This window comes from Anolis carolinensis, chromosome 1 (genome assembly GCF_035594765.1).
Source record: "Anolis carolinensis isolate JA03-04 chromosome 1, rAnoCar3.1.pri, whole genome shotgun sequence".
NCBI lineage: Eukaryota > Metazoa > Chordata > Lepidosauria > Squamata > Dactyloidae > Anolis > Anolis carolinensis.
The window spans coordinates 48,085,387-48,104,516 of record NC_085841.1 but is presented as its reverse complement, the minus strand read 5'-3'; the positions used below and the strand labels follow the sequence as shown (position 1 = coordinate 48,104,516).

General features: G+C 40.9%; 1 protein-coding gene across 2 annotated transcripts in view; it reads right to left on the bottom strand.

Annotated features, from left to right (window-relative positions):
- Positions 1-18,917, bottom strand: part of ccdc167 (coiled-coil domain containing 167) — a 41,611-nt gene extending 22,694 nt beyond the window's left edge. Inside the window, exons 1-2 of one of the 2 annotated variants that reach the window (XM_062973725.1) lie at positions 18,768-18,874; positions 1,818-1,930 (exon numbers count right to left, since the gene is read on the bottom strand). In XM_062973725.1, coding sequence (XP_062829795.1) covers positions 1,818-1,841 — 24 coding nt within the window. In that variant the 5' untranslated portion in view covers positions 1,842-1,930; positions 18,768-18,874. Of the gene's footprint in view, positions 1-1,817; positions 1,931-18,767 lie in introns of both variants that reach the window. The other variant, XM_003215901.4, reaches the window with a different exon arrangement.
- Between the last annotated feature and the right edge of the window lie 213 nt (positions 18,918-19,130).

The window sequence follows — 19,130 nt, the reverse complement described above, 5'->3', positions numbered from 1 at the left end:
CTGCCAATGTCCTCCACAAACACAATACTGCCTACCACCCAAGTGAAGGCTTTCATACAGCGACAATTCCACCCTAGATTTTATGTGTTTCCTCCATCACAGACATCCCAGTGTTTCTTACTGTCTTCTTTGGTGTGAAATTTGTATGACCCTGCCCACTGCCTTCCCCTTAACTCTTTTCTATTCTTTTCTATGGCACACAGCAAACAGAGAAATTGATCAGCAATTGAACATACTAGAGAGGTTTGGGGAGAATTCACCATGATTTATAGGAGTTATAGGTACTGAGATGTATAGTTCACTTGCAATCTAAGAGCACTCTGAACTCCACCAACGATGGACCTGGAACTACTTTGGCACACAAAACCCCCTGGAGGTCTTTAGAGGAATTTATAGGAGTTATAGTTCACCTAGAGCGCACTATGAACCCAAACAATGATGGTTCTGGACCAAACTTAGCATGCATACCCAATATGCCCACATTTGAATACTGGTGGGTTTTGAAGGAAATTGGCCTCGGCATTTTAGAGTTTTAGGTACTGGGATTTATAGCTCACCAGCAATCAGTGAGCACGCTGAACTCCACCAAAGATGGAATTGGACCAAACTTGGCACACAGAGCCCCCAGGGCCAGCAAAAAATACTAAAGGTCTTTGGGGAAAATTCACCTTGCCTGGGGAGAGTTGTAGTTTACCTACATCCAGAGAACACTGTGAACCCAAACACCAATGGATCTGGACCAAACTTGGCACACATACCTGATATGCTGAAATTTGATTACATTAGGGGTTTGTGGGGAACTGACCTTCCTTTCTGGGAGTTATAGTTCATCCACAACCAGAGAAACTGTGACCTTCACTGATGATGGACCTGGACCAAACTTGGCAAACAGAATCCCCATGAATAACTCAATCTACTGAAGGGGTTTGAGGGGACTGACTCACCATAGTGGGAGTTGTAGTTTACCCTACAGCCAGAGAGTACACTGAACCTCACCAATGATGCAGCTAGAGCAAACTTACCCAACATAACAAACTTTAAGTACTGATGGAGTTTTTCGGGGTTAACCTGGCATGTGAGTTGTAGTTCGCTCACAACCTTATGCATTTTGTACAATTAAAATTGACTTTTTCAAATAACCCTGGCAATGCTGGGTATCCAAGCTAGTTAATCAATAAAGTACAGTAAAACAAGGACGGGGTGTTTGCCTGTAACCATATTTTTTTGAGTGGTCATCTGTGAATTCACACAATTGTATTTCCCAAACTGACTTTGGATGAGCTACTTCTTGGGGGTTTAAATGATCCCACAGTCTGGCATTAGCTCCTACCAGGTGGTGGAAGAACAATGAACTATGCATGCAGAACTAGGTGATATAGAGACTCAACACCTAGTTTTGCATACATAGATTATAAACAGTAACTCCATTCTGAATAAGATAACAAAATATTATCTAGATGAGGAAGAAATCAGCCAACAGCAACATCATCCCATCAGAATTAAAGTTCAAGTGACTTGCTTTCATCTAGTCCAGTTCCAGAAACACGGATCCTGTTTTATTGCTAGGTTTCAAGCTTAAAGGAACCTCTGATGTGGATCATGGTAAAAAAAAACCCTCAAAAATTACAAAGGGAATATTGGAAACCACAATGGTAAACATTATCCTATATTACACTATCCATTTCTCACTTTGTGATTTTCTGATATATGATGAGTTTGTGGGCAGACAGCCTCCTTCAACATTAAAACTCATGCCCTGATGACAGCTATGTAAGTGAAGGAGTTTTGGCAGCTGCAAATTTTTCAAACTTCCTTACTGTAGTGTTAGAAACCTGCTTCATCTCCTCATTATCTTCAGAGCTGTGAAAGTATGTGAGCCTTAACACTGAAAAGCATGGGTGTCCCAGAGGGTATGTTTCACCTTACCTATCTGAAATAGGAAAAGAGGGGGAGGGTGACAAATAAAAGACAGAGTTAGAGAGGACTGGAAAAATCCAGTCAGGAAAGAGTAGCCACTTATTCTCAGGGTTGCTGAGGAACTTCCCCAGGGCCTCCTTCTCATACAAAAACCACAGATTCTGTGAATCTATCAGACTTCCATAGAATCCCTAGAGTAAGCTCTCTACAGGGTGCTCTTTGAAAGTGTTGCACATCTGAACTCTACTGTAGATGTAAAGCATTTGCTTTCACTAAGGAATGCTTAGAAAAGACAGTCCTATATGGACTACTGTGAAATGACTGGGAGAAAGGCAAGACAAGGAAATCATCGTTATATACCTGCCCTATAAGGTTTGTTTAACTTTCAGATTACTATCCTAGCTTTCCAACAAAGAATGGTGCTCAAGGAGTATCAAAACAATAAAGGACAAGTACAATTAAGGCATATTAATCAAAAACAAAAACTATCTGGTTCAATACCATTTTCACAGCATCACAGCTCAATTGTTAAAAGACGGAATAAAACAGGCTTTGCCTGCATGAAGGACAACAGGAAAGGTGCTGGGCTAACCTCCCATGGCAGAGTGAGTCACAGACTCGGCAATGAGAAAGCCATTTTCTTGCATCCTTCTGAAATGGATCTTTGTCTCCAATAGAGATATGACTCAAGGCAAGGCCTGATCTGAAGATCTTAATGCCCAGGTAGGCTAACATGGGAAATATATTCTTGCCATCCTCTACCTTTTGTAAATAGGTCACAAAAGGATCTTATGTGTCTGCAAAAAAATGGATGTTCACCCAGGGGAAGTGGCACAGAACTGCAGTCAAAGACTGAACAAAACACATGTTGGGAGATATGGTAAGTAGATTATACTCACTTTTTATCACCTTCTTCTCGGGTGTCAGAAATATACAACTTTGTCAAATGCCATGAGATCATGACCATTGTATCTTCACTTTCTTTGGTCCGGAAATTTTGTTCTCAGGTTCACTAAGATTCCAAACACCTTTAAAAAATCCACTGCAAGTATTGCAAAAATGGCCTGTGAGAAAGCCCCCAAAGTCTTCTATCTATATCTTCATTAATCCCTAGAAGCATTGGCAGTTTATTTGGCCAAGGGACTTGCTTTTGCTATATACTGTCTAGTCACTTTAGACCTACGAATGAGAGATCTACAAGAGCCCTGGACTTCGCTAGAAAGCAAGGGACTGAAGGGAGACAGATTACAGGGTTGTTGTGTGTCTTTCGGGCTGTGTGGCCATGTTCCAGAAGCATTCTCTCCTGACGTTTCGCCCACATCTATGGCAGGCATCCTCAGAGGTTGTGATGCCTGCCATAGATGTGGGCGAAACGTCAGGAGAGAATGCTTCTGGAACATGGCCACACAGCCCGAAAGACACACAACAACCCTGTGATCCTGGCCATGAAAGCCTTCGACAACACATTGGAGACAGATTACTTTTAATGTTATTTTCATATGTGGGGTTTCTCTGAGATTTTATGTCAATATTTGTTTGTTTTATGGAGACATTGAATCTTTGCCATTGTATGTTGGAATTCGCCCTGATTCCACCTCGGGAAGATAGGGCAGAATACAAATAACGTTAATATTATTATTATTTTATTATGACACAGCAAACAAGATAGACATGCTGGATTTCGTATCACAAAATCACAAGTCGAACACTTCCCAAGTGTCTAGGACTGTGTGATGTATTTTCAGATGATGCGTGCAGATCCCAGTAGGGTGACCTTTTGCAGTTGGCAGATCGTAATTTTGTCAATGTCTATTGTTTCCAAATGCCGGCTGAGATCTTTTGGCACGGCACCCAGTGTACTCATCACCACCAGGACCACCTGCACTGGTTTCTGCCAGAGTCTTTGAAGTTAAATCATTGTTGTTGTTGTTGTTGTTGTTGTTGTTGTTGTTGTTATTATTATTATTATTATTAGGTCCAGATTTTAAGAAAAATGGAGATGGATAACAAGATGATGAAATGCATCTATAGAATGGTGAAAATTGGAAGGATCAGTGTTTACAAGCTTTTATGCAGTATTTATGCTTGCTGTAGGTACACCATGCTATTGCTAACACCAATGTTTCTCATAACAAACCAAGGAAGTATACATGAAAGGTAAACGTAGTTAAATGTCGATAACCTACAACTCCCTCACATACATGTATCGGTACTTTGTGAAGCATGTCTATTATATCTGATGTTATTGTATGTTGTTTGCTGTTTTATCTGGGCTTGGCCCCATGTAAGCTGCCCCGAGTCCCTTCGGAGAGATGGAGGCGGGGTATAAAAATAAAGTATTATTATTATTATTATTATTATTATTATTATTATTATTATTATTATATCTGGGTTTTATGACTTTGTTGCTGGCAACATGGTGTAATAGAAATAAATATCAAATGAGACACTGTGGCCACAGTGTGATGTGAAGAATTTTGCATTATTACACAAACAGCTTCCTAAAAGTTTAAGAACCAGTGCCACTCAAAGGCAGAGGTGCTGCTCATACCCTACTCTGTCAATGCCTCCTGTGTTTCCCTTAATTCAGTATTTCAAGCAGCACTTGAAGAGAGGATGGATGGAACCTTCACATTATGACAAGCACACTATGAACTGCCAAAGCCAGCGGCATCCCAACAACAAGTGAACCATCAATGTACTATGTCCATTTCTTTGGAAATCTGGATTCATTTGAAGCCGTTCTGGAGACCTCCCAAAACACAGAACCTTGGAGCGAGGAACATAGGGAGAACAGACTGCAGCCCAAAGAGACCTACATGCTCATTTGTGATATTTATTCAGACAATCTCTGGGCGACAAAACTGAGAAGCAGCTACAGAGGTGGCATTTGATGTGGGCTTCATTTCTTGGGTTTGTTTTTAAATAAGCAAATGTTGTAATGAATTAATAAAAAGCATTCTTCCTTGCAGGAAAGCTACAAGCAGTTTTCAAGAAGTGGCATCCGGCCTCTGTCTTTACAGATTCCCTAATTAAGATCCTGGCACTCTGCCACACTATACATACACCCCAACATCCAATGGAGTCAGATAATGAGATTTTATGCTTCCTGACCCTCATAAAACACATCAGAGCCAAACAAAAATGGTGGGGGCTCGTAACCAGAAGACAAATGAAACTGCCTTCCTATTAAGTGCATTTGCCAGGAGCCTTTCTCTATTTTCTGGACACTGGATACCAATTCATCATAATCTACAGCCAGTCCTCCACATTTGCTGGAGTTAGGGACACAGGACTCCTGTGAAAATGAAAACGCAAAATACAGAAATTGTTTTTTAAAAAAACCCTGAGAGAATATCTCTCTAGGAACTTCTAGGTCTTCCAAACAACTCTACAGTCTACTTCCATGGAAAGCTGACTACAGAATTACACTGGGGGACCTAAAGATTCAGAGAGAGAATATTTTTAATGAAATTTGTGAATAATCAAATCTGAACAGGTTAAAACTGCTAATGTGGAGGGATGATTGTATATTCTATTTGGTCAGTCAAAAATTACACTTGGGTGCTGAAGTCAGACAGAAAGTTACATGATTGCTTCTCACTTTAGCAAGTGGGCTTTTCCATGCATAGCTGATGCTCATTTAAGCATGGTAAAAAGCTAACGATTTGGGCATGTCTTTTCATTATCTGACGACTGCATGTGTTCCTTTTCAATCTGACCAGTGAAACCACCAACTGCAGTACCCCAAAACCTAGTTTACAGGCTTCCTTTGTATTAATTGGTTACATTGTGAAATGTTTCTCCCCAAATCATCACACCATAGTGGACTCACGCCACGTAAGTTGATAAAATTATCTGCTGTTTGCATCCTAAGTGAGAAGCTCATTCCTGTTCTACCACACCCACCCACCTGCTTCACAAAAATTGCTTTTGCTACTGTGAAGACCACTGAGATGTGATATACTGCTTCTCTTTTCACATTAGCAAAGATTTAAATTAGTAGATCTTTTAAAGAGGAAGGTTTGGGACGCTCTACCAAAAATAGATTAGCCAACTAGAACAGACTAATCTAAGAATTAGCCGAATATTCATTGGTCTTTCTTCCTTTCTTCCTTTCTTCCTTTCTTCCTTTCTTCCTTTCTTCCTTTCTTCCTTTCTTCCTTTCTTCCTTCCTTCCTTCCTTCCTTCCTTCCTTCCTTCCTTCCTTCCTTCCTTCCTTCCTTCCTTCCTCCCTCCCTCCCTCCCTCCCTTTCCTCCCTCCCTCCCTCCCTTTCCTCCCTCCCTTTCCTCCCTCCCTCCCTTTCCTCCCTTCCCCTTCCTTCTTGTAAAGCAGTGGTTCTCAACCTGTGGGTTCCCAGATGTTTTGGTCTTCAACTCCCAGAAATCCTAAGAACTGGTAAACTGGCTGGGATTTCTGGGAGTTGTAGGCCAAAACACCTGTGGACCCACAGGTTGAGAACCATTGCTGTAAAGGCTCATATCATTTCCTCGATCCTTCAGAGGCTGTCCGTGAGGACATCATGGCTCCCTGGAGGTCCATAGACAAGGACCACTGTTCAAATGCATTCAAATTAAGACATGAAAGTGAGGCATGCAATACAGCACTTTTGCTGACACTAGGCATATCTAAACCTGGGAGGAAGGCCACCTGGAAAGACTACCAAGAAAAATACATCACCCATAATAACTTTGAAAAATAGAGATAGCTCTGCACTATACTGAAGTAAATGTGGTTCGCTAAGCATTACTCTCATGCTAAAATACAGGATTTCTAGGATTTATATCCAAATGCATTCATGATGGAGCAAGCCTGGAGATTTGCCCCCTTTTGATCCACTGTAATTTGCAGCAATGAAGTACTAGGCTTCTTCATACCTCTTTAAATTCCACTATGATTTTTAGTATGGTTTATAATATGCTCATGACATATTATGATTTGGACAGGCAGGCAGTGTGCCACTTACAGTCACTTAAGCACATACCACAGGCATGCCCTTTCAGAGGCTGATTAAAACAAATGTTAAAAATGTGTGCTATTATTACTATTATTTATTATTTATACAGCATCATTAATATGCATGATAATTTACAAACTAGAAGAGGCATATCTGGTACCAAAGAGTTGATGGGCTAAAATTTGACTCCAAGGAAACAGAGAAAGGGAAGAGTGGGTGAGGTTTTCTTTAAATACAGGCATATTCTTTCTGGATTTTTTTGGTCTTACATTTGTCTGTTCTTATAGAAACAATTCACCTAGAAATGAGTTTTGACTTCCATGGAGCTCTAGCTGGGCTAAGTAGAGCAGAAAACTACTAAACACGCTGTTCCTGTTCATGAATCTTAATACAATAATATATTTTTGGTCACAATGCTACACGGCCCACATGCGGCAGCCTCCAAATCCTGCGGCTGGTGCTCCTGTTTGGCAATGCACGTTAATTTTTAAGTACTCAGTCATGATGCTGTCACTTCCTATTTTGCTAAAGCTTTTCTTGTATGACTGCCTTTTGAGAAAGCAATAACTTTAACCCCTTTATCTAGCATATCCCTAATGTGTAGGTACAAGCCAGTTTCTCCACTAAATCATATATTGCTATGAATATTAACTTTAAATATTATGACAGCCACTGCCTTTAGGTCACTGCAAACATATGTCATTGACGAGCTAAGAAACAGGCTGAAATCCTCTGACTTAGATGGTAGATGTTATCTCTTTGAATAAATTATTGCTGCAAAATGTCATCTTCAATTTTTACTAATATCTATTGATTAATACTTCAACTGATGAAAAACTATAATTAATTGCACCAGTTGCTGTTGTGATACAGATCTTTTTAGGAAAAAATTAGGATGGCAGCTATCATTCAGCTCCATCACACAAATCCATTACTCCCAGTTGGTCACTTGTTTTGAACATGCCTGAACTATTAATAATTTTGTCGTTTAGTTGCCATCTACCTGGGACAATTAAAATTATGCCCATGAGCATTTTGCCTTGATCTCATTACAAATGAAAAATGAGATGCCAATTTACTATTTTTCATCAAAAACCATGTGCAACTAGACCATTTACATAATTTGGATCAAAAGAACCTGGTCAAATTGAGCATTTCTGTTTCCACGTCTCATATGTTCTGTGGCCACTAGAAGAATTCAGCTCACTCTGAAAACAGTGGGAAGAAGATTTAGCACAAGTGGAACAGCAACAAAACATTGCAATGGATTTCCACAAACCTGAACACTCCTCTTCCTTGGCGACTGCAAAGGCCTTGTAATCCTGTTAAAGTTTTGAACAAAGAGGGCAATTTCAAAAGGGGGGACTAAAAGAGAGCATCCTTTTCTTCTATTTACTTTTCCACCTCAATTCCTTTCCCTGTTATGCTGTCAACTGCAGGTGGAGGAGTCAGGTTTTGGAGCTTTCCGCCATCTCTGAATCTTAAGTGTTGTGTCCCATTCCCTACTACCCCTACAGAAGTGACATGTAGACGTCGTGTATATTCCCAAATCTTACCAGAATTGCCAGAATTTTTTAAAATTAAATTTGCATCACTATATTCTTTTCTATAACCAAAAAGCTCTGCATATATGTAAAAATCACTATTTTTTACATATGTGCAGTATTTGTTGCATTTGTTTCATTTGTATTTCCGTTTTGTACCATCTATCTGGATGGCACAAAATGGAAAGGTCCCCCCCCCTTGAACAAAAAACAATTTGAAATGAAAGGCTGGTGGGAGCCGGTATCAGCTCCAAGCCTGTTTTTTTTTGATCGATCTGCTGCAGGTCCTGCAAGGCTGAGTGCCGAGTAAGGAGCGCTTCTTACTTGGCACTTGACTGCAGGCCCTGCAAAGCCCGGGTGTGTAGGCCCAAAGCCTGCACCCATAGGTCTGGGTGCTTTGAGACGAAAGAAAACAGATCTTTCAACTCGGAAGACAAAACAGAACAAATGTCTAACCTCCTGATTTCAGGAGGTCAGGTGAAAATGGAACAGGGCCCCACCGAAAGCTGGGACACGAACGGGACAAGGTAAGTCCTGAATGCACACCACTACTATTTACTGGCAAACCACAAGCTGAGTTCATTCAAATGATCTAGTCTTTAGGGATGGAGCTATGGAGGAAGGGCAAAATGAAGGCACTGACCCCAATGAATTCTTCCTACAGTCCCCAAATCTCTAGAATGGCAGAGAGTGGGACATTGATACAACAACATTAGAAAAATTTTCAGTTCCTGGTTTGAAAGTTTTATTTCCTGTTTAATTGCACGGTATTAACTTTGATAGTAGTTGTTATACTCTAGAAACTTTGTTTTTGTGGCTGCCACAAACTATTTGAATTGGTTGAGACTCTATGAGAAATTCATTGAAAAACTATAGCAAAATGTGCTTCAGAATGTCCTGCATAAACAAAGTTTTTGTAGTTTAATAAACCATTTCCATGTTTTTATGATAGAATCAATTAGGAAATGACATTTATAACCTAGGAACAAACATTGTGTTACATAGAGTAAACCTAAATATCTAGAATTCTTGTATTTCATGTGTTTGGTTTTCCCTTGGTTATTTTGCCTGGTCCTTTTCTTTGATGCCTTAGTGTGTTTCTAAATGCACAGCTGACATATCAAGTTACTGCAATGCTAAAAATTTGGTGGCTGAAGAAAAATATTATAGGGGCAAAATTCTTATTGGGGGGGGGCACATTCTCTCTCCACACCTCCCTAGTAGCTACAACCCTGCTTTCTTACTGGAAGAAAAAAAGTAGGAGAAAGAGAGTAGAATTAATGTGATGTCTAGGTTTGATGTATGCTGACAAATGTTTAATGACAGTCGGCAAGATCTATGTTCATGTTTTACCTCCTGACTGTTCTCTAGGATTTGGTCATTTATAATGTATGCTGGGTACCACTGAGATGTTTTAAAGAGAAATTACTCACATTAAACAAAAAACTAACAGGTTCCCTCTTGCCATTCACTTTGTGAATACTACTACTGGACTTAACTTTAATTTTCACCATTGTTGGGGGGGGGGGGGGGAGCCTGTAATAACATTTTTTTTTTGTTATTACAAAACAAAACAAAAAAACCGAGAAAACAATGCTATCCACAGCATGACCACAGGTGGACTGCTATGTAGAAGCAAAGGGTGTTCTTTTACTCTCAGAGGCTACAGCTACAGCAATGGTTCTCAACCTGTGGGTCCCCAGATGTTTTGGCCTTCAACTACCACAAATCCTAACAGCTGGTAAACTGGCTGGGATTTCTGGGAATTGTAGGCCAAAACACCTGGGGGCTCACAGGTTGAGAACACTGAGTTACAACTACAGAAGAACAAGATAAGCCACTTATGACTATTGGAGCCCAAAGTCCTACGTTTTGGGATTTCTTATTTGTGAATATCTTTGCTGCATTGCTGCGATCGACAGACACTTTTTATTAAATCAACACATCACTGCTTCTGAGCATGGGGAGTTTTAATAAGCTCAAAATAGCTGCAGTAGCCAGAGCTGAAAGCTTCAACATGGTGACGGGACGGTAATGAGTGCTTCTTAATATGGTGAGTGTAGGGAGTGTGGAAGGGAGGAGAGGATGGAGATGTGGAAATGAACATGACCAGGAGACTGCAAAAGCTTCTTTTATGTTGTCTTTCCAGGCTGCCATAGAGGGAGGACAGCAACAAAGTAGATGAGCCAAACAACAAAGAAAAAGAAAAAAGATTTTTAGTTTACACAAAAAAGAGGGGGGAAAATCCCTAGGATTGATTGTCACCCAGGCATTGATTGAGATATAGACTCTGGCTCCTCACTTCAGACGCTGCTGCGCAGGAATCTTCAAGTCATTTTTCTTTTCATCCCTCGCTCAGACATAGATAGATCTTTCAATATTATTGTCTCAAATTATCTCATTACACAGACAACACACAGAAATCAAAGCCAGAAAACAAGACAGCAGAGGTGGAATGTGTAAAAAGCTCACACAGAAAACCTTCAGGGCTAACTGCAAAGGTGGAATGGATCAGGTCTGTACTACAAAAGGCAGCCTTGCAATTCTACAGGAAATATAGAAAGCATTCTTAATGGGAAAGGAGACACAAGCTGGTAGAAACACGTAATGCTTTTTATTCTAGTTATCCTTTATTCAGTGGTGATTTCTGATTAGGGGCACAGGTATTCTTAACCTTAATAATGTTAGGTTCCAAACCACTTTTATACAGCAGCACTCATTATTTCAAAGAAGGTTCCTTGTTCAATTCTTCTTCCAACAAGCACTGATCACTAGATGGGAATGGCATATCTTCCAAAAACAATTCAACATGAAAAGGCTAGCCCAGGCTACCGGCTGTTAGAAATTGTGGTAGTTGAAGTCCAAAACACCTGGAGGGGCAAAGTTTGCCCATGCCTGGGCTAGATCAACCTGCCTTTGGCTGACAACTTCCAGGGATGGAACTCCCATTTTTTTCCAGGCCGATTTGAGAAGCCTGGATTACAAACTAGAATTGTGAAGACTTGGTTTCTAAACCATCACTGAAAGATCTTTTGCCATCACCCCTACGTTAATTCACAGGGTGGCTGTGAGGATAAATGGAGTGAAAAGAGAGAAGCATGTATATCTCTGTTAGTTTTTGGAAAGAATAGGATAGGAATATAACGGTTCCGTTCTTGATGACATGATAGCAGAAGGGCTGCTCATAAAGCAGGGACGAGGATCTCTCATCCTCTCAAGAACCACATTCCATTAAATGTCATCTGCCACAGCTCACATGCCACTGGTGGGCAATGATGAGACTACAGTCAAAAGAGGATGTTGTCACTCATTCTTTTTCTCACTGATATTCCTCTCAGCTTCCCCCCTATCCTTTTCTTCCTCATCTGCACAGCCCATGGAAGGGGCCAGTTGAGGAGGTAACCAATGTGGTTTAAGCTGCTCTGAGATTTGGACATGGAACAATAGATTTAAATAGCAATGGTTCTCAACTTGGGGTCCCCAGATATTTTGCCTTCAACTCCCAGAAATCCTAACAGCTGGTAAACTGGCTGGGATTTCTTGGAGTTGTAGGCCAAAACACCTGGGGACCCCAGGTTGAGAACCACTGAAATACAGGAAATGTATTCTACCCAAACATTAAGAACAACATCCTGACAGAAAGAGCTGTTTGATAATGAAATTTCCTGTCTCAAAATGTGATGGAGTCTCCTTCTCTTGATGTTTTTAAACAGAGGCTAGATGGCCATCTGTTGGGAGTGCTTTGATCATATTCTCCTGCATGGCAGGGTGGTTGGACTGAAAGGCCCTTGTGGTTTCTTCCAACTCTATGATTCTATGAATTTAGGAACATTCTCAGCTGGGTGCTGAGTGAAGTGGGTGCCAAGCTATACTTGGTGCCTCGAGTTTTATGTGTGTGTGTGTGACTGTTTACAGATTGCAGCGAGAGCTTAACTAGGAGAAAAAAGCATCTAGTTACCTTTAATCTTGTTTCAAAGTTCTACATGTTTAGATACTAACTACAAAAAGAAACTTCCATCAATTAGCTTGAAAGGGTATTCCTTTTACAATTTCCAGTGTTGATGCTGTTTGTGGTGAATATAAATCAGCAGAACACAACTTTACTTTCTAAGTTTTAGAATTCTGCAGAAAGCCACACAACTTGACTATACTGGAAACCAGGTCAGATTTGCAGTGTAGCCAAGTTGTGGGGGCTTCTGCAGAATTGGAAAATTTATCCTTGGGACAACTCCGGAAGGACAAAAAGCAGATAATTTTTTACCAGAGGCCTGAAATGATAACTTGTATAGAGTTTCTGAAATCAAGCTTAGACCTGCCAGCTGCTCACCTCTGCTGTAAAAGCTGTTCCTTAACCCTATCCACAATACCCAATGTCAAGCTCTACAGTCAAACATACCTTATGCTGCTAGTATTGTCTGTTCCAATAGATCACAGCAATCACAATTTTAGGGGTTCCCATATTATAACTAGAGATAACTACCGGTAATATTTAACACAGGACCTTCTGCGCCCATCATATGATCTAGCACTGAGAATAGGTTGCAGGTTTGCATATACTAAAGAATAAAGTAGAAGGATAGTACTTCTTTCACATTTTCCAGTACGTTTAATGTTTTATGGAGCCAGAAGAGTCTTCCTCTCACACATCGGAACACAACAGACTAGCTGATCTTTACACTTCTACCCATTACTCCCCTTGAACATATGATGATGAATCTTTTGGTTTTGAAAGCCTCTGCATCTTTTTGATTGGCCCAGTAAAGGTATCACCATAATAGGAAGTCTGATCAATGCAAGTTTCTTTAAAAAAATACTACACCAGGTTCCAGTGAATCTTTTGCCAGCTTTTCTGATTTTCTGTTCTCAGGGAGCAGTCTGACACAACGCAGTTCTTTCTACCACCTTGATTTTCTTGTACACTCGGTCCTCCACATTTGCGGGGTTGGCTTTCGCAGTTTTTTTTATTTGCAGGTTTGCAAAGGGGATTTCAGTCACCACCCCACACCACCCTGAAGTCTGCCACTTTCTTCCCCATAGTTTCGTAGAAAAACCTCCCCCCAAACCCTGAGAATGTTAAGGGCCAACTGTACTTCATTTGGTCTATGACCAAAACTACGATCCTCTTTGTCTCTGTTTTCTTTAACTTGCAAAGGCTCATTCACTTTCTGCAAATGAGGTACAGTTTTTAAGGGTGTCCTTAAGCCTTAAAACACCAGAATTGATTTATCAGGATCCCCACCCACTGCTATCAGAAAGTTGGGGAAATGTGTTGTCGAAGGCTTTCATGGCCGGGATCACAGGGTTGTTGTATGTCTTCCGGGGTGTGTGGCCATGTTCCAGAAGTAATGTCAGGAGAGAATACTTCTGGAACATGGCCACACAGCCTGAAAGACATACAACAACCCAGTTGGGGAAATGTCATTCCTAAACTGCCTCGGCAGTTGTTTTGTTTGCATTCTCTTCTTTTTATAAAAGTTGTTTCCCACACTTCTGTTTTGATACAGCCTGCCCTGGAATCCTCAAGGCTAGTGAAGGAGTGATGGTATAACTTCTGGACCTCTAACCCTACATGTAAGCAGAAGTCAGTCCCTTTGACCTCAGTGGAGCTTATGTCCAATTAACGATGCCCATTCAACCATGCCCAATTCAAACACACACCCCTATCCAAATTCACAGTAGATAACTTGTTTATAGGAAGTCTACTAAGGCTATGGCTGTCCAAATATTGGGTGAAGCTTCCATTACCTCTGGCTAGGGTTGATGCATACCAGAGTCCAGCAAATCAGGAACACCACAAGTATTTGAGAAGACCACACCAAGAAGTAGATGGAAGTCAAGATACCCCATAATCTTTCCTTTTTTGTTGTTTGTTTTTGTTTGTATTTTCCCTTTTTATGTTTTGGCCCCTTCTTCTTTCCTTTTATATATTGGATAAAACAATTTTGTGTTGTTGTTGTTGTTGTTATTATTATTATTATTATTAATAATAATAATAATAATAATAAAAAGAAAGACCACAGGTTTTAGTATCAATTGCTTTAAGCCAGGCTAGAGAAATCAAATCTAAGTTCTGCCTCCCAGTGTTATGCCATTATTTTACCCTGTTTTAGACTGTTTTCACTGTTTTATGGTGAGGGCTTTTTGATTCAGTAGAAGTGATGTTTTAAATAAAGACATCCATGTATCTTGTGGCATCTTCAAGACTAATATATTTGGCATAAGCCTTCGTGGACTCCATTCAAGGCATCTGACGAAGTGGTCACAAGTCCATGAAAGCTTCTGCCAAACAAAAAGTTAGACTGGTGTCACAAGAGCTAATTTTTTTTCAGAGGAACAGATTATATAACTTTTCCCTTGAAATATTTTAAGCAGCAAAGTAGCAATATAGTGTTTTAAAACCTCCACACTCCAGTTATCAGATGCCCAGGCCAATCATGCTCTGCTAGGAAGTGTCCAAAAGGCACTGATCACCTTAGTCCACCTGTCTTGCTGGCAGAATTTAATTAGTCCATTGACTACTACTTTTTGCAGGCTGAATAAGTTATTCTTATACTTTATAGTCAATGTTTGTTGCTCTGCAGTTATAGTATACAAATAGGTACGCTTTAATGGACAAAGCCTCTGACAATTGAAGTGGTGTCAAACTGCATTAATTCTACAGGGTAGATGCACCCTTGGGTATTTCATTTCACATACTTGTTTTGTTAATTTTGAATGCAAAGTTTGCTATAGCATGTTGAACTGCTCTCCTTTTTGTGATGCAGGAATCTATCCCTCTCCTTACATGTTATTTCTGTTTCTGGTACCATTTTAAAAAATCATGCCCAGAATCACATTTACTTCATTAATTGAGGCATACCTGCATATAACATCTCTTAACTCTTTTCAATGTGCTGAACTTACCCAGTTCCTTTCTCTGCAAGTGAAATCAAACTCTTTTAATTCAGAAAAAAAACCCTTTTCCCATGGTTCCACACTCTGTTTACCTTTATGCATTTTTAATACTCTAATTGTGATTAGAAGCTATTTATTTGGCTTTCCTCCAAAGAACTTACATAATCCTCATATTACCATAAAAAGGGAGGGAGGAAAGGAGAGAAGTCTAGTAGCACTTATAAAACTAAATGATCTATTTTAGCATTAGATTTTGTGGATATCAATCCACTGCTTCTGATTATTATTAGTAGACTTTATAATAACACTGCTTAAAGAGAGAGCATTATATTACTTATGCATTCCAATTTTGCTACAAGATCACGACGGCATACCTAATTGTCTTTCTCCTTCCTGTTTTATTCTCATAGCAATGGAAGGCGGGCTGGGAGATAAGCCCTATGAAGCAAGCAGATGTGTGCTAGGCTTGCCCTTCCATTCCCAATCTGTCTACGCTGGAACAGAAGGTATGAAAAGGAACAGAATATTTCACACCCAGGAATACTACTGTCTGGTTCTGGGCATCACAATTCAAGAAGGATACTGACAAGCTGGAATATGTCCAGCAAAGGGCAAACATAATGGTAAAAGGCCTAGAGGTAAAGCCTTCTAAAAAGTAGTTTAGAGAGCTGATAATGTTTAGCATGGATAAGAGGTTAAAAAGAGATGTGCTAGCCACATTTAAATATTTGAAAGGATGTCATATTAAGGGGAGGGAGTAGGCTTTTTTTCTGCTGTTCCAGAGTCTTAAGGGTCTGTCTGCACTGTAGATTTAATGCAGTTTGTTACCACTTTAATTTCCACACTTCAATGCTATGGAATACTGGGAGCTGTAGTTAGATGAAGCACCAGTACTCTTTGTGTAGATGCATCCCAAGATACGGAGCAACAGATTCAAACTACAGGAAAAGAGATTCAAACTAAATATTAGGAAAAATGTCTTGATGGTAAGATCTGTTTGGCAGCGGGATATGCTTGCTGCCTGGAAGTGTGGTGGTGTCTCCTTCTCTGGAGGTTTTTAAGCAGAGGCTGGATGGCCATCTGTCAGGAGAGCTTTGATTGTGTATTCCTGCATGGCAGGGAGTTGGCCCTTGTGTTCTCTTCTATGATTCTATGAATTGTGTCTAGCTGAGTACAATTTCAGAGCTCCGAGAGCATACAAACTCAGAGAAGGTTGATAGTGAGGACTTCTTGCGTAATTACCTGAATGTGGCTACAGCTTCCTTTCAGACTTTCCCTGCAAACAGAAAGGTCAGGAGAAAGGCAGAACTAGAAGATATGTGGCTCCCTCTTCTCCAAGGAAAGAAATCAATTGCTGAATGGGTCTACATGCTCATGCAGTGAACCTTGAGTTTGATTTCAACTTGGGCCCTAAACAACCTAAAGAAATATAGAATGTAATTACAAATCCCATCTGACCTTGGAAGCTACTTGGATGGACTACCAATTAATAACAGGTGTTGTAAGCTATATTTCAAAGGAAGAAAGTAGTAAAACCAACTCTGAGTACTACTTGCCAAGAAACCCTATGAAATTTCTGGGAACCCCCTAAGTCAGTGGTTCTCAACCTGTGGGTCTCCAGATGTTTTGGCCTACAACTCTCAGAAATCCCAGCCTGTTAACCAGCTCTTAGGATTTCTGGGAGTTAAAGGTCAAAACATCTGGGGACCCACAGGTTGAGAACCACTGACATAAGTCAACAGGCGTTTTCAAGGAACACACACACACACTTCACGGTCCTTGGATATGGAGACCATCATAATACACTGGTTTTATTCGTAGACTTTTATAGGGAAATTCAGTCAGTCTTGTTATCCCTAATTATAAATGCCTAGCCCCTAGGTTGCCTGATAATATTTCATTCTTTGCACTTCATCCAATACTATGGTACACTGCTTGCGCTATCCCATGCCTGGCACTTTTATAGCCTGGTCACGGCCATTATATTGCTGGCTATTGGTTTTGTTAAGTATTGTTTTGATTGAGTTTCAACGCTGTTGTTTTATATTCTTATGTTTTATTTAATTGTGCTTTTATCCGGATTGTTATATTTTACTATGCTCTCATTTTGATTTGTGTTTTAATGGATTGTTTTGTATTTATGTCTTCTGGGCATTTTGTCTCATATGTAAGCCGCCCTGAGTCCCTTTGGGGAGATGGTGGCGGGGTATAAGAAGAAAATTATTATTATTATTACTATTTTGTAGCCCACCTATTTTCCCACTGCTTTGTATTTGTTTATCTTTCTACAAAATAATCTGTGAAAGAAATAAAGATAGAATTACATAACGTCTTTTGATTGGGGCTCTCCTGCATCTACACCAGGCATAGGCAAACTTTGTCCCTCCAGTTGTTTTGAATTTAAATTCCCACAATTCCTAACAGCCTACTGGAAGTTGAAGTCCATAACACCTGGAGGGCCGAAGTTGGCCCAGGCCTGATCTAGATAAATGAATGGGACAGTGAGGGTGCATTTACACTGAATAATGAATGCAGTTTGACACCACTTTAACTGCCATGGCTCAATGATAAGGGATCATTGGAGTTGTGGTTTGGCGAGGCAGCAACGCTCTTTGGAAGAGGCTAAAAACCTTGTAAAACTACATCTCCCATGATTCCATAGGAGTTAAAGTGGTGTGAAACTCCATTACTTCTACAGTGTAGATCAGTGATTCTCAACCTGTGGGTCCCCAGATGTTTTGGCCCTCAACTCCCAGAAATCCTAAGAACTGGTAAACTGGCTGGGGTTTCTGGGAGTTGTAGTCCAAAACACCTGGGGACCCACAGGTTGAGAACCACTGGCATAGATGCACCCTAAGAATACATTTTTCAATTGAAGCCAGTATCCCACAATTCCTTCCAGCATTTCCATCACAGGACAGGGTATGTCTACACCAGGCCTGGGCAAACTTTGGTCCTCCAGGTATTTTGGTCTTCAACTCCCACCATTCCTAACAGCCTCAGGCCCCTTCCTTTTCCCCCTCAGCCGCTTAAGCGGCTGAGGGGGAAAAGGAAAGGGCCTGAGACAGTTAGGAATAATGGGAGTTGAAGTCCAAAACACCTGGAGGCCCCAGGTTTGCTTATGCCTGATCTATAGCATTAATGTTTGGATATCCAAACACAAACTACGTATGAAATATAGTTTTGTGTTTAGCCTTGGATTCTAACTCCCACATGTATTCAAACTCGGTACTTTTCAAATCCAAAACACATCTGGTACCAAGAATTCTGGATACTCCATCTGTATTGCTGACCCAATTACAGGCCCCGCCCCTCTTCGGAGGCCCCGCCCACCCACCGCAGTAATGGCCCCGCCCACTTCTGTCTCCACTCGTCTCCCCTCTCCAGATCCGCGCCCCCTCCCATACAGGCCTCCTTGCCTGTGGTTGCCCTGGCAACGCGGCACTCCTCTCACCTGCCGAGCGACGCTCCCGCCGTCTTGCTGCTGTTTCTCAGACATTTTTCTCCCTCCACGTTGCACGAATGGGCTCATGCGGGCCCTTTTTTCCGCTTCCCTTCCGCGCATGCGCGGTACACTCAGAAAAGCAGGCTTGGGTTTGAAAGAAGGTAGCCACAGCAGTCATCTTTGTAAAGGGATTTAGTCCTGCAGCCCGCTTCTGTTACATAACATGCCGCCATATTTGATATGGGCAAATCGATTGGATGAAAAAGAGACGTGGCTAAAGGCACGGCTTCGTAGGCCTCATCAACGCTGCCATGTCATGCAGTGGAGCCAAACTGCATTATATGAGTCTACACCAGGCCTGGGCAAACTTGG